General features: G+C 40.7%; 1 protein-coding gene across 1 annotated transcript in view; it reads right to left on the bottom strand.

Annotated features, from left to right (window-relative positions):
- Window positions 1–24,683, bottom strand: part of atm (ATM serine/threonine kinase) — a 165,897-nt gene that overhangs the window by 121,708 nt on the left and 19,506 nt on the right. The window contains exons 7-16 of the mRNA XM_060826966.1: window positions 22,018–22,256; window positions 21,466–21,635; window positions 19,084–19,253; window positions 16,869–17,240; window positions 14,864–15,061; window positions 10,829–10,927; window positions 5,886–6,117; window positions 4,675–4,800; window positions 2,949–3,068; window positions 1,170–1,259 (exon numbers count right to left, since the gene is read on the bottom strand). Coding sequence (XP_060682949.1) covers window positions 1,170–1,259; window positions 2,949–3,068; window positions 4,675–4,800; window positions 5,886–6,117; window positions 10,829–10,927; window positions 14,864–15,061; window positions 16,869–17,240; window positions 19,084–19,253; window positions 21,466–21,635; window positions 22,018–22,256 — 1,816 coding nt within the window. The remainder of the gene's footprint in view (window positions 1–1,169; window positions 1,260–2,948; window positions 3,069–4,674; window positions 4,801–5,885; window positions 6,118–10,828; window positions 10,928–14,863; window positions 15,062–16,868; window positions 17,241–19,083; window positions 19,254–21,465; window positions 21,636–22,017; window positions 22,257–24,683) is intronic.

Here is a 24,683-nt window from a genome sequence, read left to right as displayed (position 1 = left end):
GAAAAGTACTCCTAAGTCCCTTTGTGCTTCAGATTTCCAGAGCCTTTCTCCTTTTAGAAATTAGTCCGTGCCTCTATTCCTCTTAACAAGAAGATGCTAACATTTAAGCTTATTAACACTGGCAAAAATACAATCAAGTGGAAATCCAGTTTATTACAAACCAGCTGCAGAAACCAAGCCAAACGGGCTATGTACTTAGCAATGTTGTAAAGTCAGCTAAATATACAGCAAGAAAATGTATTCAATCCTGTGTCTAGCAGACAGATATTCTCAATACATATCAGTGTTAAAGTATCCAAAAAACAATATTAAGTTTAATCCCTGTTTCAAATGATCAACAAATGAATGTAAGGGTAAAGTCGCCATAGGAATATCAGATCATAGGGCTGTTCTCGTATTAGAGAGAGACAACTGGTGCGTCACTTAAGGGTCCCAATGTCTCATGTGAGGGGAGAGGTAGAAAAAGGAAGCCCTTCATGATAATCTCAGCAGTGCGAAAATTGAACCAAGCTGTTGGCTTCACTCTGCATTGCAAACCAGCTGTTCAGCAAAGTGAGCTAATTGTTCCCCTAACAAATGAATATAGGAACAATGCTGTTTTGGGGTGTGTTGACATTGCCAGAAAGTAAACCAGTAAGTACAATATACACACCAAAATTATTGTTTTCAGCAGCCACTGTTTAAAGTCATCAGAAGTGGCCAAGCAATGACTGAAAAGGGAGAAATGCAATTATCTCCGTTTAACTGCTCCCCCTATATTGAACCCATGGCAACAATTTTACAGGATTGGGAGTCAATTCCCAGTTTGTAGGTGAAATAGTCTTGTTGTCTCCGTGTAAAAAGTATAGAAGGACTCAAAACATGCTAATCCATTTGGCTCCAATGACCACCTCAAACTCAAAATTTATCATGAGACTGGGTGGATGACGCATGTGAAAGTTTCAGCTTTTGCCAAAAAAAAGTATATAATTCAAAAGTACTTTTGTATTCAATAAAGAACTAACTTTTGGGATGGGAAAGTACCATATACATTTCAACATGGTAATAGCATTTTCCACTGTTTAGATATAACAAATTACAGTGTACTAAACCCTGCTTATACAACCAGCAACACATTTAAAACACCCAATTTGCTGATCTGCCTTGGAACTTTTCAGTTAATCTCTTACCAGTTGCTTGCAAATCTGGACCAGATCATTCATAAATCTTGCTGGAAATAATCGAAGGAAGAGAACAGATGAGCTCCTCTTTGCCCAATGCTGTTAAAATAATAACAAAAACAATTTTATTTCTGGGGGAGCGAAGAAGCACTAATTATTATGGATCATCTTTGAGTATTTAAGAATATGTAGCAGTTTAGACAGAATACTTCTTAGTAAAGCTAAAAATATAACGATACACTTTGTAGAGATGTACAGCACAGAAACAGACTCTTTGGTCCAACTCATCTATGCCAACCAGATATCCTAACCTAATCTTGTCCCATTTGCCAGCGCATGGCCCATATCTCTTTAAACTCTTCCTATTCATAGACCCATTCAGATGTCTTTCGATTATTATAATGGTACCAGCCTCCACCACCTCCTCTGGCAGATCATTCCATTCATGCACCACCCTCTGTGTGAAAATGTTGCCCCTTAGGTCTCTTCAATTTTTCCCCTCTTTTCAATTTTAGTTTTTTTTTTCTTGTTGAAACTACTATAGCAAATTAATCATTGTTTTGAAGAAACTAAAATATTTATCAAATCAATGGAATAAAAGCAAAATCTGGAGTACCAATATGAAGCACCTTATTGTATGTTTGAGAAACACCAGATAAGAACATATTAACAGAAGTAAACCATTTAGCCCATTGAATCTGTCCTTCAATTCTAGATCATAACTGAACACATAGTGCTTTACCTAGAGCAAATTTCTTTAGGAATGGCTTCTGATATGTATGTAGAATGGTGGTAAAATAACTACATACAGGCCAGTATCCCATCACCAAATAATCCTTTATTTACTTAAGCACAGTACACAGGCTGTCACCAGCCAGGTCAGAGACAGTCCCCTGAACTGAGAATATTATAATCTATATATTCATTTTTATTTCCATTAAAAAAGAATGGCAGTACACACTGGCTATGGCCAGCCACTTGGAGTCAGTCCTCAACAGAGGGGATTCTAATCTCCTGGTTATATATATTTTTTTAAACCCCACACTACCATCAAACAACTGGAGTGCTTATTTTCCCAAGTCATGTGGGTGCAGATATAGGACACAGTGTAAAAACAATAAGTGCAGAAAACTTAATTTATATTCCACCAGCAGGAAGAAAGGAAACACCCAAGGGGCCAGTGACAAGCATTGCCCTTCTCATCAGAGGGCAATGCCTGGGTGATCGAAAAAGTGAAGGGGGAGGTGGGTAGGGATTAAATCAAACTAGAATCAGCAGGGGAAATAAAGCACTCCACACCCTACGGTGCCCACCTCTCCCTGTCATCTGGTTATATTGGTCAGCTAGGGTTTTCCTGATTGGCCCAATAAAGGATCCCATAATCAACAAAATGCAGCTGGTTCCAATCACGACAAATGGATTGTCACAGCAATATCCTGTAGGGTTGGTTGAGTAAAGAACATTTTTTAAGAACCCAAGAGAGTTCCTTGCTCTTCTCTGATTGGCAGAATGGAATAATTCAATCTAAATGAACATCAGGATCATCCCATCTGAAGATGGCACTCTCAAATGTGCAGAACTCAGAATTTATTCCATGTTCATCTCACCAAATCTTGACATGGAGTTGAACTTAGAACTTCTGACTTGAGGATGAGGACACTAACATTTAGAATTATTGCACCTAAAGTAAATTTAATTCCATTAACAGATGAAATATAACTATGTCCATTTAATGAAGGTGAATGTATTCAGTATAATGTAAGTATTGAACTGTACTTAGATAGATACCTTAATGGGAGAGTGTAGACATTTTGAGCATACAGTAACCATAGTTTTCATGGCTTTCAATTCCTCATTAAGTTTGTTTTTGGCCGAAGAAATGAATTCACCAGCAGCCAGTATGCAAGACTAAGAAGCAAAAAGAGATCAACTATCACAACATTATTTACAAAAAGAAATTTGAATAAGATTTCTGATAAGAATTATTTTATAATTGCCAGTTGCATCAGTGAACAGAAGCAACACATCCCAAGTGACCATACTAGTACAGAATAATACTTCCTTAAATTTCCTGTCCTAATTTATCAGCGAGTTCTACACGCAACCCCTGTTATAGACCTACTCCTCAAGATTGCATTGGTAAGGTAAGGATAAATGGGGAGCACGGTTGCAAGTTTGTAATTCCTCGTAATTCATGCATTTCTCATTTCCAAATCTCATACCCTTCTTGTTGCTGGAGAGCAAAGCAAACATGTCCCAAAATATGCAGCACAGGTGGCACGCGTCAGATTATGCATCTCTCACATGCACACTTCTTCAACCCCTTTGAAAGCAAACTTGGTGAGGCAAAATCTGATACAAATCATGACGCTGGTTTCTTTCACAGGAACAGAAATACTTAGATCCAACAGCCCTTAGGTAAATACATAAAACTTGCTACAGCTAGTGATAAAAATAAGTATCACACGTTATTAAACTAATAAACCATCGAGTTTTAACAAAATTTGAACTAATTTCAGTTCACCAATATTATACAAAGGTTCACATACAACAACAGTGATAAAGCATACATTTTTTAAAAAAGCATGATTTTGATATTTCCATTTTTTTTGTCCCATTCTTTCTCATGCTAAGTAAAATTTAACTGCTTCTCACAGTTAATTAAATTCAAAGTGATAGCAATAACACAACTCAAGCAACCTAAAATGAAATGCAGATGGATTACAGATAAACGTTACCAAAAAGAATTTACCGAAAATTAAGATTATTAATAAAAGTGGGGAAAAGCAATACATTCTTTTGGATAGATTTTAAACTCATCCATGAGAGATGACCAGATCGAAAAATATAATTTTGACTGGTTGCTATCGCGCATTCCCTAATTGGACAGTTTTTTTTTTAAAAGTTCCATTCTGATATTAAATTTAAACTTTTGCATCAATCTCACTGCACAAGGCAAAACTATATAGCACATTTGGTCTCCGAGTTACATTATTAAATCATATCAAGTGTGAATGTGTGTACATTCTGGAACCATGGCCAGAATAAAACTGTATTTTGTCGCTGCCACGGCTTGGTGGCGACAGAAGGGGTTAAGAAAGAGAAACAGAGATTTCCAAAAATGGAAGGGAGATAATAGAGAGGGAAACAAGAAGACACGGATACACACACACAACACAACAACACACACATGCGCACACATACAAAACACAACACAACACACATACATGCACACACGGCTCCATTCATCGACAGAAAACTCTGAACCAAACTTCAGCATTATAAGTTTACTAACTCTACTATCATTAGTACCAGCCTAATGGCAATAAGGTTTGCTTCAAAATGAAATAATGGTGAAATGCTGTTTTTAGAAAGGCTTTCAAAATCATTTTGAAGGGATTGAATTTATGTCTTTTTAAGAAATTACACATGTTCTAGACTTTTATGTGACAGCCTTTGACATGTTGTTCAGATTCTAAATCAAGAACTTAGAAGCCAGATCTCAATAATATACCTTTGCCTTCTGAAACAGAACAGATGCATATGCATCACCCTCACTGGTGACAGCAACATCAGCATATCCCTGGAGTACACCAATGATGAGGTCTGCACAGCGAACCTGGCATTCTGGAGGAACCATCTGAAAACAATAAGTAAAATACAGACATTAACAGTGATTTGGAGTCATGAAATGTAGACTAACACAGTAAAGATATCAAATCCTCTACTTATTCATAAGACATTTGCTAGGGTTGCACAAGTTAACTTCATTATAAATGTTCTTTATGAGCTTTTAAACACAATTATTCATTCATGCGTACTTGATCCAAGCACAGGTCCTGGGTGTCAGCTGATGCTTCATTCATTTCCTTGGCTGTTTTTGTTTGCCATTGCCTTCCACTTTCAAGACGATGAGGAGATCCTAATGCACAGGTGACATTATTCTAAACCACATATTAGCCAGCTAAGCTAAACAGCTCCACTGTTATCTATTAAGGTCAAATATACTGCCATCACAATTTCCTCAAAATCAACAATAAATTAAAAATCCAAGTTTGAATCATGCATTTTAAACAAAAATGAATTTGCCTTTTTATAGCTTCTCTTAATTTTATATGTTAAACTAAAGTAATTTTTCCATATCTTTCCTAAGTGGCTTCACCTGATTCTGCACAGCTTAATATTTCACATGTAAGCGCAAAATAGAGAGAGCATTTGACAGATGGTGGAATACAGTTGTTCTTGAATTTGTTAAACTTAGTTGCAAAGTTAACAGGCCCCTCTTTCCTGGGAGGTAAAGAATCCCTGCACAATATTTTCAAAGATTACAATGCCTAGGGGAAAATAAGCACACTGAAAACAGTGTTTCGCTTGGTTAAACGTTCACATTTTCAGAAATACCTGAATTTTCGGGTCAATTCCTTTCCTCAAATTGGAGGATTTTGAGAGTGTGTGAATTAATTTTTCCAAATGGATTGCCATTACATTCGTAACTAATATGAATGATCAAATGAATAAAAAATACATTCCCTTTCTAACATATTATCAATGGGCAAGAACGCTGTTTCAATTGTAGCACTTAGCTGTTAACTGTTTTGGATATTCATGACACAGGTTGCATGAATTCACTTTCGTTCTCTTCCTTGCCTTCCATACAATGTAACCAAAGTTTAATGTAAGGTTTGGAAAAAATATCTTCTGCAAGGTCACATTGTTAGCACTTACCATTGCAGAATGCAGACATTCAATCAATGATAATAAATATTCCTCCAGTTTGTTCTTCAAAGTATGTTTGACACTTATTCTTGATGCAACAGATTTCTTATTTTGAAGTGATACAACAGTGCTACTGTAGTTTAGAGTTTCATCAAATGTTGTTTGCAGGAAAAGCTGTTCAGTTTCTGAAAAAACTGTGCCATCTTTGGCATCTGGATCTGGGCTTTTATCTGCAAATATACTTGGAAAGTACAGAAACATTACTGTTGTTTATTAATAGTTCACAATGATAAGAATAAAGTCATTAAAACCCGATCACTCTTTACTAATCTTAGTTAGCACTGCTATTGAACTCTGTTGTCCTCTGCAGAACTAAGCAAACGTGTACAAGGAGAAGATCAGGTCATTTGGCCTCTTGGGTCTGCTCTACCATTAAGATCATCAGTTAATCACTGATCTGGGTGGCACGGTGGCGCAGTGGTTCGCACTGCTACCTCACAGCGCTAGAGACCTGGGTCAGCAACTGTGTGTGTGTGGAGTTTGCACATTGCCTGCGTGGGTTTCCTCCCACAGTCCAAAAATGTGCAGGTTAGGTGAATTGGCCATGCTAAATTGCATATAGTGTTAGCTGTGGGTCGGTGTGGACTCGTTGGGCCGAAGGGTCTGTTTCCACACTGTAAGTAATCTAATAACCGCAAATCCACATTCCTGCCTATCTCCATATCCTTATACCACTTGCTTATCAAGGATCTATCAACCTCAGCCTTAAAATTATTTAGACTCTGCTATAATATGGTTACTGGTAGGGAGCTTTTACACCATTCCTACAAGTGAATTCTCCACCCAAATCATTTTCACAGTCTGGTTTTCTGACCTTAGGTCATCTCTCTTTATTCTGATGTCATCTTTATTAACTAAAACAGCCTCCCTCCACCTTTTCCTAGCTTCCTGTCTTTCCAAAATGTCCTGTTTTCTTTCAATATTCAATCTATGTCATCCTGCAGCCATGTTTCAGTAATGTGCCAGATCATACTTATTTCCACTTGTGCATTCAGTTCATTTGTTTGGCACGCAATATTGACATGCATTCTGATATCAAGTCTCTTGTTTTATACTCTTACTCTTGTTGTAACCTCTTATCTGTTCATTTAGTCTTAAATTTGCACACACTATCTCCTCCTGACAGTCTGTTTATCATACTCTGTATTGCAGCCTTTCTCTTTGGCATTGTCATTACTCTGAGTTATTGTGATCTGAATAACTACTTCTTTCTATTTCAATTGCATAGTTACTTTTGTCATTTTTCTATATTTAAAACATATTCTATATTCCCTGTCAGATGTGGAAGATCAGGGAGCAGTAAGAGTGTGTATGTTTTCAGCAAGTGTGTCTGGCTGCAGCTCCCTTCAGATACAAGGATCAGTTGGAGTAGTAGTTGGAAGCACTGAGAATCATACAGGAGGCAGAGAATGTGATCAATAGTAGTTTCAGGGAGGTGGTCACACTACTTCAGTCAGGTAGACAGGCGACCTCCAGGAAACATAGGCTCAGGAAAACTTTCTCAATCAATATGTAGATAAGGGGCAAAACTCGACCTTCTCTTGGGAAACAAGACAGGTTGAGTGACTGAGGTGTTAGTGAGGGAGCACTTTGGGAACAGTGGCCACAATTCAGCTTTAAAACACTTTTTGAAAAGGACAAGCCTGGTCCATAAGTTGAAGTACTAAATTGGGGCAAGGCCAATTTTGATGGTTATGAGACAGCAATTCTTTTCCTAAGTTGATTTAGGGGAGGTTGTTCACAGGTAAATGGATATCTGGCAAGTGAGAGGCTTTCAAAATCAAGATCAAGAGTGTTCAGGGACATTTTCAAGGACATATTCCTGTTAGTGTGAAGGGCAAGCCTGGCAGGAAGAGGGAACACTGCATGAGTGGAGATATTGAGTTTCTGGTCAAAAAGGAGATATATGTCAAGTATAGACAGCTGGGATCAAGTGAATCCCTTGAGGAGTATACTGGGTGCAGGTGTACACATAACAGGGAAATCAGCAGAGCAAAAAGGGGACATTAGATAGTTTCGGCAAATAGGGTAAAGGAGAATCCAAAGAGATTCTGCAAGTTTATTAAAGGACAAAAGTGCAGCTAGGGAGAGAGTAGGGCCTCTTAAAGATCAACCAGGCCGCCTATGTGTGGAACCACAGGGGATGGGTGAGATCCTCAATAAGTATTTCGTGTCAGTATTTACTGGAGGAAACATGAAGGCTTGGGAACTTGAGGAAATAAATAATGGTGTCTTGAAAAGGGTTCACATTAGAGAAGAGAAGGTGCCTTAAAACACATAAAAGGTGGGTAAATCCTCAGGACCTGATCAAGTATTTCGCAGAACATTGTGGGAAGCTAGGGAAGAAACTGACAGCCCCAGAGATATTAGTACCGTCAACAGCCACTGGTGAGGTGCTGGAAGACTTGAGCATGGTTAATGTTGTGGCATTATTCAATAAAGACTGCAAGGAAAAGCCAGGGAACGACAGACCAGTGAGTATTACATCAGTGGTTGGTAAGTTGTTGCAGAGAAGTCTGAGAGACAGGACTTGCATGCATTGGGAAATCATGTCTCACAAATTCAACTGAACCTTTTGAAAAAGTGACTAAGAAGACAAATGGAGGCAGAGCAGTAGACATTGTCAACATGGACTTTAGCAAGGCTTTTGATAAGGTTCCTCTGATAGACTGGTTAGAAAAGTTAGATCACATGTGATCCAGGGAAAGCCAGCCAATTGGATACAAAAGTGGCTTGACAGTGGGAGACAGAGGGTGGTGTTAGAGGGTGCTTGTTCCGACTGGGGGCCTGTGACCACTGCTGGCGGCAAGGATTGATGGGGGTCCACTGTAGTTTGTCATTTATATAAACAACTTGGATGAGAATCTAGAAGGCATGGTTAGTAAGTTTGCAGATGACACCAAAATTGGTGACATAGTGAACAGTGAAGAAGGTTATCGAAGAATACAATGAGCCTGTGAGGTTCTTTAATCAACTGAGCCAGTGGGCCAAGGAATGGCAGATGGAGGTTCCATCAGTTAAATGCAAGGTTTGCATTTTGGCAAGACAAACCAGGGCAGAATTTACACAGTAGAGCCCTGGGGAGTGTGTCAAACGAAGAGACCTAGGGGTGCAGACACACAGTTCCTTGAAAGTAGCATCACAGATAGACTAGAGTGATGAAAGACATTTGGCATGCTTGCTTTCATCAGTCAGAGCACTGAGTACAGGAGTTGGGACATCAAGTTACAGCTGTATAAGGTGTTGGCAAGGCCACATTTGGAGTATGCATACAATTCTAGTCATCCTGCCATTAGAAAGGATGTGATTAAAATGGAAAGGGTTCACAAAATATTTACAAGCATGTTATCAACACTGGAAGGTTTGTGTTAGAAGGAGAGACTGGGGCTTTTTTCCCTGCAACGCCAGAGGCTGATGGATGATCTTATGTATAAGGGGAGAGGGGAAAGATTTAAAAGGGACCAGAGAGGCAACTTTTTCCACACAAACTGGTGCGTATATGGAATGAGCTGCCAAAGGAAGTAGTAGAGGTGGGTACAAGGACAACATTTAAAAGACAATTGGATAAGTATATGGATTGAAAAGGTTTAGAGGGATATGGGCCAAACACAGGTAAATAAGATTAGTTCAGTTTAGGAAATGTGGTTGGCATGGACGAGTTGAGCCAAAGGGCGTGTTTGCATGCTGTACAGCTCTGTTTCAAATTATGATCTATTTTGAACCTTCGAAAAAGAAGAAACCTAGATCAGCCTTCCCTTTTCTCATTTCCTTTGTCTCAACTCTCAGTAACTTGTTCTATGATTTAACAGATAAATTTTTCCAGTTTTTGTGATTTATTTTTCTAAACAGTCTCATTTCTGCATCAAAATCTGGATTTATACAAAAAGCACCCTTGTAGTTTACTCATTTCCCTCTCCTTAGCCTGAAGATGCTTCCTTGTTTCAGCATGGATACCTCATCGAAGTAACTGTTCTCCACATACTTTAAGCCCACAAGATGAATGGCAGAATCACAGCCAGACCAGATTCTGTTCTCAGACACAACACGACAGATGAAGTTGATGAAGTTTCAATTATACATTAAGGGAAGGTCCCATCACAGGTAAAGCATTAATAGACAAAATAGGTGCACATGCACATGTTGTCTATGTGTGGGGAAGGGATGGGGGCAGAGGCAAGTGCCTGGACTCTGCATGAACTGAAATTTTACCTGGCAAATTTTTATCAGATCCAGGCCAAGATGTTTATACAGCTGTATACTCTTGACAGGCTTACACATTTTGTCAAGTGCATTACTTTTGTCTGATGTACTACAGAAGGCTTGGTGCATTCTTTTTGTAAAGGAAAATAAATTAGTCTTCCATCTCATTTCTGACATCACTACACATTCTAACACGTTTGACTGTGGTAATCCAACCCCAATATTAACTTCAAATTTAAATCTAGAATTTATATTTTCTATTTATAGCTCCTGCTGAAAATGTGTTGCTGGTTAAAGCACAGCAGGTTAGGCAGCATCTCAGGAATAGGGAATTCGACGTTTCGAGCATAAGCCCTTCATCAGGAATTTTTATTTATAGCTCCTCCACCGAAAAAAAAATTGGAGAAGCATGTTATTTTCTAATATGGTTGTAGCCTTCAGCATGTGGAATCAACATTAACTACAGTTGCCAAACCATTTTGAAATCATTTTCAATTGTAATTTGTTAACCACCAATCTTGCACAATAATGCCAGTTGTATTTGAAATTATTCTGAGCTGGAAAAATAGTTTGGAATATTACTAGAAACTTTTGCTGCTATATTAGAAACATCTGAGGTGAAGCAGAATCACAACTGAAATAGCCATTTCAAATACTTAAAATGATTCTACTAGTATATTTATTCTGCTTACCTCTCTGGCGAAGGTGAGTGAAAAAAATCCATCCCTGCTTTGCAGTCCTTCAACGTCAGAACAACCAATATTTGAGAAATAAGCTGATTTGGAAAATCCCTTTTAAAACAATGAGGCAAGCATGATATTTACCACGAGCAAACAAAGAATAATGCAAAAGCAAAAAAACTACAGAAATTGGAAATCTGAATTAAAACTACACAAAGCTGGAAATATAGAAAATTTGGGAGTGTATATATTAAGGATATAATAGCACAGCATTTAGAAATAGATAATATGGCCAAGCAGATTCACGTGGCTTAACGAAGAAGAAATCACGCCTGACAAATTTTATCAGAATTCTTTGAGGCAGTTTAGATAAAGGGGAAGCAGTAGATGCATAGCTTTGAATTTTCAGAAGGGCACAGAATCAGATAAGACCCCCAGGGTGTTGGAAGTATTACATTCACATAAGTAAATCACTTAGTGAGGACCGCAGATGCTGGAAACCAGAGTTTAGATTAGAATGGTGCTGGAAAAGCACAGCAGGTCTGACAGCATCTGAGGGGCAGGAAAATTGAAGTTTGGGGCAAAAGCCCTTCATCGGGAATGAGGCAGGGAACCTCCAGGATGGAGAGATAAGTTGGGGGTGAGGCGGGGGAAAAGATAACAAAGAGTACTGTAGGTGAGTGGGGGTGAGATGGAGGTGATAGGTCAGAGGGGTGGGTGGAGTGGATAGGTGGGAAGGGAGATTGGCAGATAGGACAGGTCATGAGGACAGTGCTGAGCTGGAAGGTTGGAACTGGGATAAGGTCAGGGGAGGGGAAATGAGGAAACTGGGGAAGTCCACATTGATGCCCTGGGGTTGAAGTGTTCCAAGGCGGACGATGAGGAGTTCTTCTTCCAGGCGTCGGGTGGTGAGGGAGCGGAGGTGGAAGAGGCCCAGGACCTGCATGTCCTCGGCAGAGTGGGAGGGGGAATTGAAATGTTGGGCCATGGGGCGGTGGGGTTGATTGGTGCAGGTGTCCCGGAGATGTTCCCTAAAGCGCTCTGCGAGGAGGCGTCCAGTCTCCCCAGTGTAGAGGAGACCGCATTGGGAACAATGGTTACAATAAATGACATTGGTGGATGTGTAGGTGAAGCTTTGATGGATGTGGAAGGCTTCTTTGGGGCCTTGGATGGAGGTGAGGGAGGCGGTGTGGGCGCAGGTTTTGCAATTCCTGCGGTGGCAGGGGAAGGTGCCAGGATGGGAGGGTGGGTTGTTGGGGGTCGTGGACCTGACCAGGTAGTCACGGAGGGAATGGTCTTTGCGGAAAGCAGAAAGGGGTGGGGAGGGAAATATATCTCTGGTGGTGGGGTCCGTTTGGAGGTGGTGGAAATGTCGGCAGATGATGCAGTTTATGCAAAGGTTGGTCGAGTGGAAGGTGAGGACCAGGGGGTTCTGTCGTTGTTACAGTTGGAGGGGTGGTGTTTGAGGGTGGAGGTGTGGGATGTGGATGAGATGCACTTCAACCACATGGGAAGGGAAATTGTGGTCTCTAAAGAAGGAGGCCATCTGATGTGTTCTGTGGTGGAACTGGTCCTCCTGTGAGCAGATACGGCAGAGGCGGAGGAATTGGGAATACAGGATGGCATTTTTGCAGGAGGTAGGATGGGAAGAAAGCGTAATCCAGGTAGCTGTGAGAGTCAGTGGGTTTGTAAAAAATGTCGGTGTCAACTTGGTCATCATTAATGGAGATGGAGAGGTCCAGGCAGCGGAGGGAGGTGTCAGAGATGGTCCAGGTGAACTTAAGGTCGGGGGTGGAATGTGTTGGTGAAGTTGATGAACTGCTCAATCTCCTCACGGGAGCATGAGGTGGTGCCAATGCAGTCATCAATGTAGCGAAAGAAGAGGTGGGGAGTGGTGCTGGTGTAACTACTGAAGATGGACTGTTCTACATAGCCAACAAAGAGACAGGCATTGCTGGAGCCCATTTGGTGCCTATGGCTACCCCTTTGGTCTGCAGGAAGTGGGAGGATTCAAAGGAGAAATTGTTAAGGGTGATGACCAGTTCAGCCAAACGAATGAGAGTGTCGGTGGAAGGGTACTGTTGGGGACGCTGGGAGAGGAAGAAACGGAGGGCTTGGAGGCCCTGGCCATGGCGGATGGAGGTGTAGGGGAAACGGAAGTCTTGGAGGAGGTGGAGGGCGTGGGTGTAGTCTCAAATCTATGTGGGGGGTTCCTGAACTAGGGGGATAAGACAGTATCAAGGTAGGTGGAGATGGGTCCAGTGGGGCAGGAGCACGCTGAGACGATGGGCCGGCCAGGGTGGTCAGGCTTGTGAATCTTGGGAAGGAGGTAGAATCGGGCAGTGCTGGGTTCCCAGACTACGTTGGAAGCTGTGAGTGGGAGATCTCCTGAGGTGATGAGGTTCTGTATAGTCTGGGAGATGATGGTTTGGTGATGGAGAGTGGGGTCATGGTCGAGGGGGCGGTAGGAGGAGGAGATGTCTTCGAGTTGGCGTCTGGCTTCAGCGGTGTAGAGGTCAGTGCGCCACACTACTACTTCACCCCCTTTATCTGCTGGTTTGATGGTAAGGTTGAGAGGGAGAGAGGTTGGAGTGGGGGAGCGGGGTAGACATTTTGAGGCGGTTAATGTCTCGGCAGCAGTTGGAAATGAAGAGATCAAGAGCAGGTTGCTCCCGATGTGGTCTCCTCTACACTGGGGAGACTGGACGCCTCCTCGCAGAGCGCTTTAGGGAACATCTCTGGGACACCCGCACCAATCAACCCCACCGCCCAACATTTCAACTCCCCCTCCCACTCTGTTGAGGACATGTAGGTCCTGGGCCTCCTCCATGGCCGCTCCCTCGTCACCCGACACCTGGAGGAGGAACGTCTCATCGTCCGCCTTGGAACACTTCAACCCCAGGGCATCAATGTGGACTTCACCAGTTTCCTCATTTCCCTTGTTCTAACCTTCCAGCTCAGCACTGTCCACATGACCTGTCCTACCTACCAATCTCCCTTCCCACCTATCCGCTCCACCCTCCCCTCTGACCTATCACCTCCATCCCCACCCCCATTCACCTATTGTACTCTTTGCTACCTTCTCACCCAGCTCCCCCCCAACTTATCTCTCCACCCTGGAGGCCCCCTGCCTCATTCCTGATGAAGAACCAGTGGGTATAATTTCAGAATAAGGATCACCCTTTAAAACAGATATGAGCAGGAATTTATTTTCTTCTAGGATACTGAATATGCGAAATTCCTTACTGCAGAGGACTATTGACGTTGGGAAATTAAACGTATTTGTTTTAAACATTTTCTAATCAACCCCTTCAGAGATGTTATTACACATCTCTAGAGCAGATGCGTCTTGAACCTCTTGGCTCGGAGGTTGGGACACCGTCATGACAACACAAGGGTCACCTTTATGTATTTTTAAGACTGTGATAAACAGATTTTTAATCAGTGAGGAAATCAAAGGTTAAGGGTAAAAGGCAGCAAAGTAGAGCTGAGGATTATTAGATCACCCATGATCTCCTTGAATAATGGAGAAGAATTGGGCTGAATGCCTTGCTTCTGCTCCTCGGTCTTATGTATTAGTGTAATTCATGTGCAAATGTGGGGTTTAAAACAATTAAGATTGCTCCAGATATTGGAGGCTTTATTCAAGTAAAATTAGACATGCTAACCTTGAATTTGTTACTAAAGATATTCAATACAACTTTTAAAAGTAATGTCCCTGAGGAATAAACCAGAAATGCCTAATTATGATAACAACGTGTTTGTTCTGATCAATCTGTCTTTAAAAACTTTCGTATTAAGTAATGGGATATTTACCTTTTTCGTTCATCAACAATTTTGAACATTTCCAATTAGCTACAACCATCTTTGAAATATGAAGTTCATTCTATTCTGTTCAATAAAGACAATCCCAGAGATTAACAGGCTGATTACACATTTGAGTCTCAGACTTAGACATCACTTAAGCTTGGAAAATTCAATGTCCATTTATTACTGAATAACTAAATAGCATCCTGCAGCTTCAATTTATAGAACTAATTGACCAACCTGCAGATAGCAGATGGAAGTGCCACATTTTCTTCAACATCTTCATCTGCTCGGTATCCCAGTAGCCACCTCATTATTGCTTCTCTGAGCGTCTGTGGTCTGTCACCCGTAGTTATTAGATAATGTTCAGCTACACCATCCACTTTGTCTGGTAAAGTGCATTTTGCCAATGCTCGTGACAGACATTTAACTGCAGAGCTTAAGAACAATTTTGAACAACTTTCTGTTAATTACTTTTAAAATGAAAAGTCTCAAGTTTGGAGTATAAGTTCTTATATATACATAAAATAGAAAACAAAATTTTTTTAAAAAAATCTACTGCATACTAATGCAATAGTTTTTCAATTTTGCATCTTTCATACAGCTTAATTACACTGGGTCATCACTTGGGATTTTTTTCAGATTTTGCAGATGTAGCTCACCTTTGCAACAGCAATTAGTGATGGGCAATAAATGGCAGCCTAGTCAATAATGCTCATACTCTGTGAACATCAAGATACTGAGGGAGGCAAGGGAAGAGATTTATGGGGTCTTGACAGAGGGCTATGTGGCCTTCTTAGTCACAGAAGACTGGAGTATAGCCAATGTTGTTATTTTGTTTAAGAAGGGCAACAGGGATAATCCAGGAAATTATAGGCTGGTGAGCTTTATATTATTGGTAGGGAACTTATTGGAGAAGAGTCTTCGGGACGTGATTTACTCGCATTTGGAAACTAATGGACTTATTATGGATAGTCAGCATGATTTTGAGAGGGGGTGGTCTTGTCTCACAAATTGTAATTTTTTGACCAAGTGCCAAAGGTAATTGATGACAGAGGGCAGTGGATGTTGCCTACATGGTCTTTGTGAATCTTGTGTGTCTTAATGTCCTGGACCAACTTACCATGAGGGACCTTGTCAAATCTTTTTTGTTGGTCAAGTGGATACAAAATTGGCATGGTCATAAAAGACAGAAAGTAGTTATGGAGAGGTATTTTTCTGACTGGAGATTTGTGATTAGTGGTATTCCGCAAGCATCAGTGCTGGAACCTTACACACACACACACATGATTTGGTTGAAAATGTAAGTAGCCTGATTAGCAAGTTACAGACAACACAAAAAATGGTGGAGTTGTGGAAAGTGTCAGAGCATACGGCAGGATATAGATCAATTAGAAAGTTGGGTGACGAAATGGCAGATGGGAGTTTAATCCAGACAAATGTGAGGTGATGCATTTTGGGAGGTCAAATGCTAAAGTATAGGTCAATGGCAGCACCCTTGGGACCACTGAAAAACAGAACAATCTTGGGGTGCAGATCCACAGCTCCCTGAAAGGTGCAACACAAATGGATGAGGTCATAAAGGTTGTGTACAGCATGCTTGACTTCACTGGTGGGAGCAAAGAGTATAAAAGTTGGCAAGTCATGTTGCAATGTAAAACTTTAGTTTGACCACATTTGGAGTATTGTGTGCAGCTCTGGTCATCAGACTATAGGAAAGATGTGGAGGCTTTGGGGAGGGTGCAAAGAGATGTATCAGAATGTATTGGACTATATTATCTCTAAGGAGAGGTTGGACAAACGGGGATTGTTTTCACGAGAGCACTGAAGAATGAGGGGGCGACCTGACAGAAGAACATATAATTATGAGAGCACGGACAGAATGGATAGTCGGAGTCTTTTTCCCATGGTGGAAATATCAAATACTCAGGAACACAGGTTTAAGGGGAGAGAGGGTAAGTTTAAAACAGATATGTGAGGCAAGTTTTCTTTTTTTACACCTGAGGTGGCAGGTGCCTGGAACATTGCCAGGGGAGGTGGTAGATGCAGATAATTTAGCCACGTTTAAGAGGCATTTAGACAACGTATGACCAGACAGAGTAAAGACGGATATGGACCATGTGCAGGCAGAGGGAATTAGTTTAGAATGGCATCATGGTCAGCACAGACATGGTGGGCTGAAAGGGCTGTTCCTGAGCTGTACTGTTTTGTGTTCTACACTAACGGCTGCTTATACTAGACTCACCTGGATGGTTGGCACGTGGAGGATGAAAAGATTTTCCAGAAATCCTTGTCTGGAACAGTCAGGTTTCCATGAAGAATAGCCTCTAGCAGCTGAAAGCTTTCAGCCTCAGTCTGCTGCGAGCTGATACTCCGAAGTGTGATGGCCCAGATCTTGGTCCAGAGTTTCTGCAGCTCTAATTTCTGGGCACTACTCAAGTTTGACTTTTGACTTTGGCACACAGCAATCTCACGGAGACAGCAAAGAACATAAGAAATTTTCTCTCCACGTCTCTGCTGAGAGAGGATCTGGTGCAAGATGGTCAGAATAAGAACAAGCTCATTGCGGGGTACACTTGATGGATATTTTGCAACCAGAACTGTAGTGATTTGTAACCTAAGAAATGAAATCAAATTATAGTATCATTTATGACATATTATTATTCATTAAATTTAAATATTTCATCAATAAATTCTAAAATTCAAATTTAAATTTTAGTTCAGCTCAGGAGATATCTAAATCTAAAAAAAGAAAGTACAATGTCCAGGGGTCTAATTAGAAGCGGAGTTTTTTATTTTTCCAAATCTGGTTGATGGTCATGGATAAGTGAAAAACTGGTAGGGCTCTTTAAGCATAATACATTATACATTCTGTGAATGTCTTCCTCCACTTTTGTCCAGAAATTGATAGACTGGAAAACTGCTAAAGAAATGCTCCTATTCAAAAAGGGAGGGAAACCAAAAGCAGGAAATTGTAGGCCAGTTAGCCGAATATCTGATGCTGGGAAAATGCCAGAGTCCATTATTAAGGAAGAAATATAGCAGGACATTTAAAAGAGCTTCACAAACTTAGAAAATGTAAGGTTATGCACATTATTTGGAAGAATCAGAAAGTATGATATGATTTAAATAGAGAAAGAGTCTCCAAAATGTTGCAGAGGGATCTGCGTGTTCTTGTGTATTAAACAAAGTTAACAATGCAGGTGCAGCAAGTAACTCAGGCAGCAAATGGAATTTTGGTGTTTATTGCTAGGAGATTGGAGCTCAAAAATAGGGAAGTCTTATTACAACTATACAGAATGTTGGTGAAGGCCAGACACCTGGAATTTTGATCCAGAAATTTAAGAAAGGATATACTGGTAGCAGAGGTTTTTCAATAGAGATTCACTTGGCTGATCCACAGCTTGAAGAGGTTGACACATCAAGAACAGCTAAACAGGCTCAGCTTTTTTTCAAAAGAGCTTCGAAGAATGAATGGCGATCTTATTGAAACTTACAACATTCTGAGGGGGCTTTACAGGGTAATTGTTGAGAAGATGTTTACTAGTGGAGGAATCTCAAACTGGACAACATAGTTACAGATCAAAGTGACACTCATTTAAAATTCAGATGTAAAGGAATTTCTTCTCCCAGAATGTAGTGCATGTCGAGAGGCAAGTATTTAAATTGGAGGCAGATAGAGTTTTGAAATGCCAGAGAGTTGAAGGTTGTGATGAGTTGACATGAAAGAGTAGTTGAGATCTGGGGCAGATCTGTCAAAATCTTGTTGAATAGAAGGGATGCTTGAGGGGCCAAACGACTTCGATGCTCCTATTTCTTATGTTTTTACGTTTGGTCATCGCTTTTGCTGTTTTTCTTCTTCATTCCTATTTCTTTCATGCTTTATCATTTGTTGCTTGCTCTCTTACTCACTTCTTGACTGTTTATGTCTAACATATCTCCCTTCAGTGATAGCATTGTTGCTTAACCAATACAACAAAGAATATAGGAGTCAATCCAGTTAAGTTCCTCACTCAAGCAGAAAGAAGGCTGGGGATAATACATATTGGTAAACGTAGGTTTCTTTCTTTTAAGCCTATTATACTGGGAACCCTTCAGCAGATTAAAAAGGGGAGATGGAAAGATTTCTTAGTCAGGATAATGTTTTGCTCAGGTTGAATGGGGGTAACAGTTGAGAAAAGGAACAAAAAAAAGTGATTACTGGAGCACTGGGCAGCTTTTATGTACACAACAGTTTAAAATATTCCAATTCCATAGTCTTTATTGACTTGGACAGGTCTACCAAACGGAACAGAAAATTTTCCAGTTAATTGCACCTTTTTTCTTGAAATTTGATAGGCTCACTAATGGGAATAAGGTGGACTATAGGTATGTATGATGAAATCCAAATATGTAAAGTTTGGAGCAATTAATAATAAATTCAGCGCAAAGTACATATCTAATTTTAACAGCAAACATACCAAGGTACCATATCAAAATCACTCTGTGATTTTTGCAGCCCATCTCGTACCACTTCCCATCCTAATTCAACACGTCGACGTTTGTTCGGTGTTCCCTGATGAGAAGGGCTTTGCGGTGTATCAACGTCTGTTACTGAAGACACAAACACCTTGGTACCTTGATCAAACAACTAAAAGCAAAAAATAGGTTAAACAAGATTCACCTAAGGGTCTACATGGTAAAAATATTATTTGTATGCTTCAATGTATTCTTCAACATTTGGATTACATAAAAATATATAAATGGCTTGCCTATGATGTGAAATTTATTGAACCCATTATTATTAACTAACACCTCACCTCCCAAGTTGAAAGTTAACATGTCAGAGTAGTGTCAGGACTTGGAAATATAATGCTGTTCTTATACCATCACTGAATCAAAATCCTGGAATTTCCTCCGGAACAGCAGTTTTGAGCCCCATATCTCAGGAATGATTACTGGCCCTGAATCGTGTTCAGAGGAAGTTCACAAGAATGGTCCCAGGAATGAAGAGCTTAATATATGAGGAACGTTGGAGGACTTGGAATCTATACTCAATGGAGTTTAGAAGGACTGGGGGTGGGGAGAAGGACTGGGGATTGGGGGGGGGGGGGGGCGTAGTTGTCATCTAGTTGAAACTTAAAAATACTGAATGGTCTGGACAGAGTGGATGTTGTGAGGGTGTATCATTGGTAGGAGAGATTTGGACCTGAGGGCACAGCTTTAGACTAAAGAGAAGACCTTGTTTTGGTTCTGTTCGCCGAGCTGGGAATTTGTGTTGCAGACGTTTTGTCCCCTGTCTAGGTGATATCCTCAGTGCTTAGGAGCCCCCTGTGAAGAGCTTCTGTGATGTTTCCTCCGGCATTTATACTGATCTGTATTTGCTGCTTCCGGTTGTCAGTTCCAGCTTATCCTATAATAGTAGTGTTGTCCCAGTCGAACTCATGTTGCTTGTCATCCGTGTGTGGGGCTGGTCTTGTTGTTTCGTGGCCAGTTGGTGTTCATGGATGCGGATCATTAGCTATCTTCCTGTTTGCCCTATGTAGTGTTTTGTGCAATCCTTGCATGGGATTTTGTACACTACATTGGTTTTGCTCATGCTGAGTATCGGGTCCTTCGTCCTGGTGAGTTGTTGTCTGAGAGTGGCTGTTGGTTTGTGTGCTGTTATGAGTCCTAGTGGTCGCGGTAGACTGGCTGTCAGTTCGGAAGTGCTCTTGATGTATGGTAGTGTGGCTAGTCCATTGGGTTGCGGCATGTCCTCGTTCCGTTGTCTTTCCCTTAGGCATCTATTGATGAAATTGCGCGGTATCCGTTTTTGCCGAATACATTGTATAGGTGGTGTTCTTCCTTTTTTTGTAGTTCTGGTGTGCTGCAGTGTGTTGTGGCCCTTTTGAATAGTGCTTTGATGAAGCTTCTTTTATGTGTGTTGGGGTGGTTGCTTTCATAGTCCAGGACTTGGTCTGTGTGTGTGGCTTTCCTGTATTATCCGCATCCATGAACACCAACTAGCCATGAAACGACATGACCAGCTATCCTTAGTAGCCACACACTCAGATGACAAGCAACATAAGTTCAACTGGGACAACACGACTATGATAGGACAAGCCAAACAGAGAATAGCCTGGGAATTCCTCGAGGCATGGCATTCATCCACAGATTCAATCAATAAGCACATTGACCTGGACCCAATATACCGACCACTGCAGCGGACAGGTGGAACTGACAACCGGAAGCGGCAGATACAAATCACTATAAATGCTGGAGGAAACATCACAGAAGCGCTTCACAGGGGACTCCCAAGCACTGAGGATGTCACCTAGACAGGGGACGAAAGTCTGCAACACAAATTCCCAGCTTGGCTAACAGAACCACAACAACGAGCACCCGAGCTACAAATCTTCTCACAAACTTTGAAAGAGAAGACCTTTTTGAACGAAAATAAGGAGAAACTCCTTCAGCTTGAGATGGCGAATCTATGAAATTCACTGCCACAGAAGGCTATGGAGGCCAGGTCATTGAGTGTATTTAAGATTGAGATAGATAGGTTCTTGACTGTCAATGGGATGAAGGGTTATGGGAAGAGTTAAGGAGAATGGGGATGACTTATCAGCCATGATTGAATGGCAGAGCAGACTCGATGGGCTGAGGAGCCTAACTTCTGCTCCTATGTCTTATGGTCTTATGTCAATGTGGGTCAACACAAGACAGGTAGACTGCAGTGGTTCAAGAAGGCAGCTCACCTTCTCAAGGGCTACTAAAGATGGGCAGTAAATGCTGGTCAGCCAGTGATACCCTCATACGACAAATTAATCATGTTTTCAAAAATCCAAAACAAACCAATCAGAATTTCATTTCTGCTTTACCTGATGACAGATATCAGCAGCCAGATCAACTAAATTATCCTTGACAGCAACATGGCGCGTCCCTCCTGAGTATTTCCCTCTGCTTCCTATGTGGCTCACTTCACTCACAATTGTATCATAAAGACTATAAAGCAGGTTTTGCCATTTCAACCAGTCAGCTGCAAAAGCACCTATTGCACAAAAACATAAAATATGCAATTAAATACATTTAAACCCAAACAATATTTCGAAGATTTAGAACAGTCCCTGGATTTTTAGAAAATCAGTGAGACTCACTGTTCATATGCAAAATTCTCCATTGCTTACAACTGTAAGGCAGACATATTAATTGGCTATCAACTAGTGAAATGAAAATGCATATATCAACACTATGCAGATAGCTTCAAGAAATCATACACAACTATATATGTACTGTTACTGATAATAAACAATTTAAATTAATAATTTAACAAGATATTTTCTTCCCAGCATTGTTTGTAACTTGTGTACAAGAACACAGGCTGTGGAATTAGAAAAGATAACTTAAAAACTTCCATTAATCTATCCTTGTACCTTTCTCTGGTACTTTGGCACCTTTCGGGTGATGAGCTCGAAGCTGTAATCGGAAGAATTCAATGATTTCTTCTTTGAGGGAATCCTGGGGACGCCTCTGAGTCCAAATGCATAGCAGTGTTGGAAAAACCTCCTCGCCCAGTTTACACACTCGAATACGACAGTTCATTACGCACACATTGAGAAAGACATTGAGAGCTGACATGATGTTTTCAATAACAGCGAAAACTTGTTCTTGTCTGCAATACAGAAATAAGAATGAAAAGTGAAATATACAGTTCTTTTGTTAAAACTGCATTTAGCTACAGTCATGGTAAAACTTTTATGTGCAGAAGAATAAAGCTTGGCTGATTGAGACCATACTGCATATAATCCAGGGGACACAGTGACGATGATATCAATTGACTAGTAATACAAACCCTCCAGGCTAATTCTGAGCCACAGCTTCAAAAACACCAGCATAACTGGTAGAATTTAAATTCAAATAAATGTTTTAACCAACCGGAATTGAAAACTAGTCATCAGTACTAGTCATCATGAAACCAACCATTGACTGTCACAAAGAAAAGATTCACCAATCTATCATCCTTACCTGGTCTGGCCCAGGTGTGATGCCATATCCACAACATGCAGCTGATTCTTAACTGCCTGCGAAATTACCGACCAAGCTACTCAGCTCAAGGGCAATTAGGGTTGAACAACTAACACTAATCCTAACAGCAACACACAAATCCCAAAGAATAAAACAATATTGTCCATGTCAATAGAGCAGCAGATCATATTTAAATAATAATTTATAACAGATATTTATTTACCTGAAAGGAAATTTTGTATAATATTCCATTAGCTTTAATAATATAATTTCAATGTTTAAATATCCTCAGTCTCACATCGAAATAACTCCACAGAGGCTGGCATCCCATCATCAAATCACCTTTTACTTACATGTGGAAAGTCCTTGACACTAATCTAGCATCTTCAGAGCCAGCACTCAGAGTGAACAAAATCTCCGACACACCCTTTTTTTTCTCTCTGAAATGACTCCACGAGGCCAGTATCCTGTCACCAAGTTCCCCATTATTTACATGTGTACAGTACATGACAATGATTCAGCTTCCTCAGAGTCAGGTCTCAGATAAAATCTCTGATACTATTTATATCTGTCAGTTAGGGCTCCCTGATTGAATGAGATTAACAGCCCCAATCAGGGTACTCATATTATATGATGATCACCTGGCTGACCTCATTATAATCGCTACACACAGATGGCTTCATATAAATAAGGGGCCTTTGAGGAATAAATTTCCTTTCAAATCAGCTGTATTCCTCTGTGATGGGGCTCCTGCTTCTTGTTTCTTCCTGTGTTTGGAATTCTTACTACGCTGGGAAAATTTCTTGCAGAATACATCATTTCACATTCTGTCTCAGCATAAAACAAGAATGAAATCCAATGACTCAGTGTCAATCTCCTGCCTCTAATCCACACCCTTGCACGTTGTTTCTATTTAAATAATAGTCCAATACTCTTTTTGAATGCTCCAATTGAATCTGCCTCCATCACATCTTCCAGCAGTCCATTCCAGACCCAATCAAATCCAAATATTGACTTTTGGAAGAGACTTCAAGTAAAAACTATAATAAAATTGTTAAATGAAATACAAATGCAATTCAAGAGATAATTTTAATTACTTTATTTTAAAAGATATAAGCCTATCTCCTGTCTGTCCACAACATCTTCACTGCATCATATCAGGGATTATCTGGTGTCAGACCTGTTTTCTTCAAAGGCAGCACTACGTTGGTGCCTCAAGAAGTGGAAGTCATTATTCAAGGACCACATTGATTACGTTGGAACCTCTGACTGAACTTTGATCTTCTGCTTCAACCAGCTTTTTCATTTCAAAAACACTCAAGAATGCAGTTAACAATGTGAAAACAAACAGATAATTCACTTTTGCAACATTGACTGAGGAACAGATATTGACCAGGACTTTTCTTTGAAATAGTACCATAGGAATTTTTTTTACATCCATTTGGAGCCTCAGTTCCTTATCTGAAAGATGGTCGAATGGGGCAATAGTCTCTCTGGACGGCACAGGATCATCAACCTTGTTTTTTAGGCAATCAAGCTGTGCAGTAAACAGTGAATCTGAAATCTTTTAGTTCAGAGGTAAGTGTGCCATCAACTCAGCCAGAACTAACACACACATGGCCCTGGTGTGTCCTGGCTCTCCTAACAGCTTCCAAATGTATTGTGGCTATTCAATACCGGTAATCTGATAGTACTTAATGCAAGTGTGCCGAGTAGGTCATTGCTATGAAAGTTCATCCAACACAAAGGAATACATAGTAAGTTGCCAATTGATTGTATGCTCCAAATCTATCCTGAGGACACCAACACTGAGAAGTATGTGAGACCAACCGTTTTCTGCATTGCTGTCCCGCTGGTTGCCTGTCCAGTGACCATGCAGCTGTCACAGCAAAGCTGTACAAATAGGCACAGCAGCCCAACTCCCTACACTATTATCTCAATCTCACCTCTTGAGTCACCGCTCTCTCGACAATCTTAGAGGCCAGACATGAAAAACCTTGTTCCTACAAGCTGTTAAACGCAGTTTTAGTATCAAAGGAAGTCACTCTCAGCACACCTCAGGAATTCAGCTCTT

Source organism: Hemiscyllium ocellatum, chromosome 6 (genome assembly GCF_020745735.1).
Source record: "Hemiscyllium ocellatum isolate sHemOce1 chromosome 6, sHemOce1.pat.X.cur, whole genome shotgun sequence".
Taxonomy (NCBI): domain Eukaryota; kingdom Metazoa; phylum Chordata; class Chondrichthyes; order Orectolobiformes; family Hemiscylliidae; genus Hemiscyllium; species Hemiscyllium ocellatum.
The sequence above is the reverse complement of the archived record's forward strand: the minus strand, read 5'-3'. Positions and strand labels throughout refer to the sequence as shown.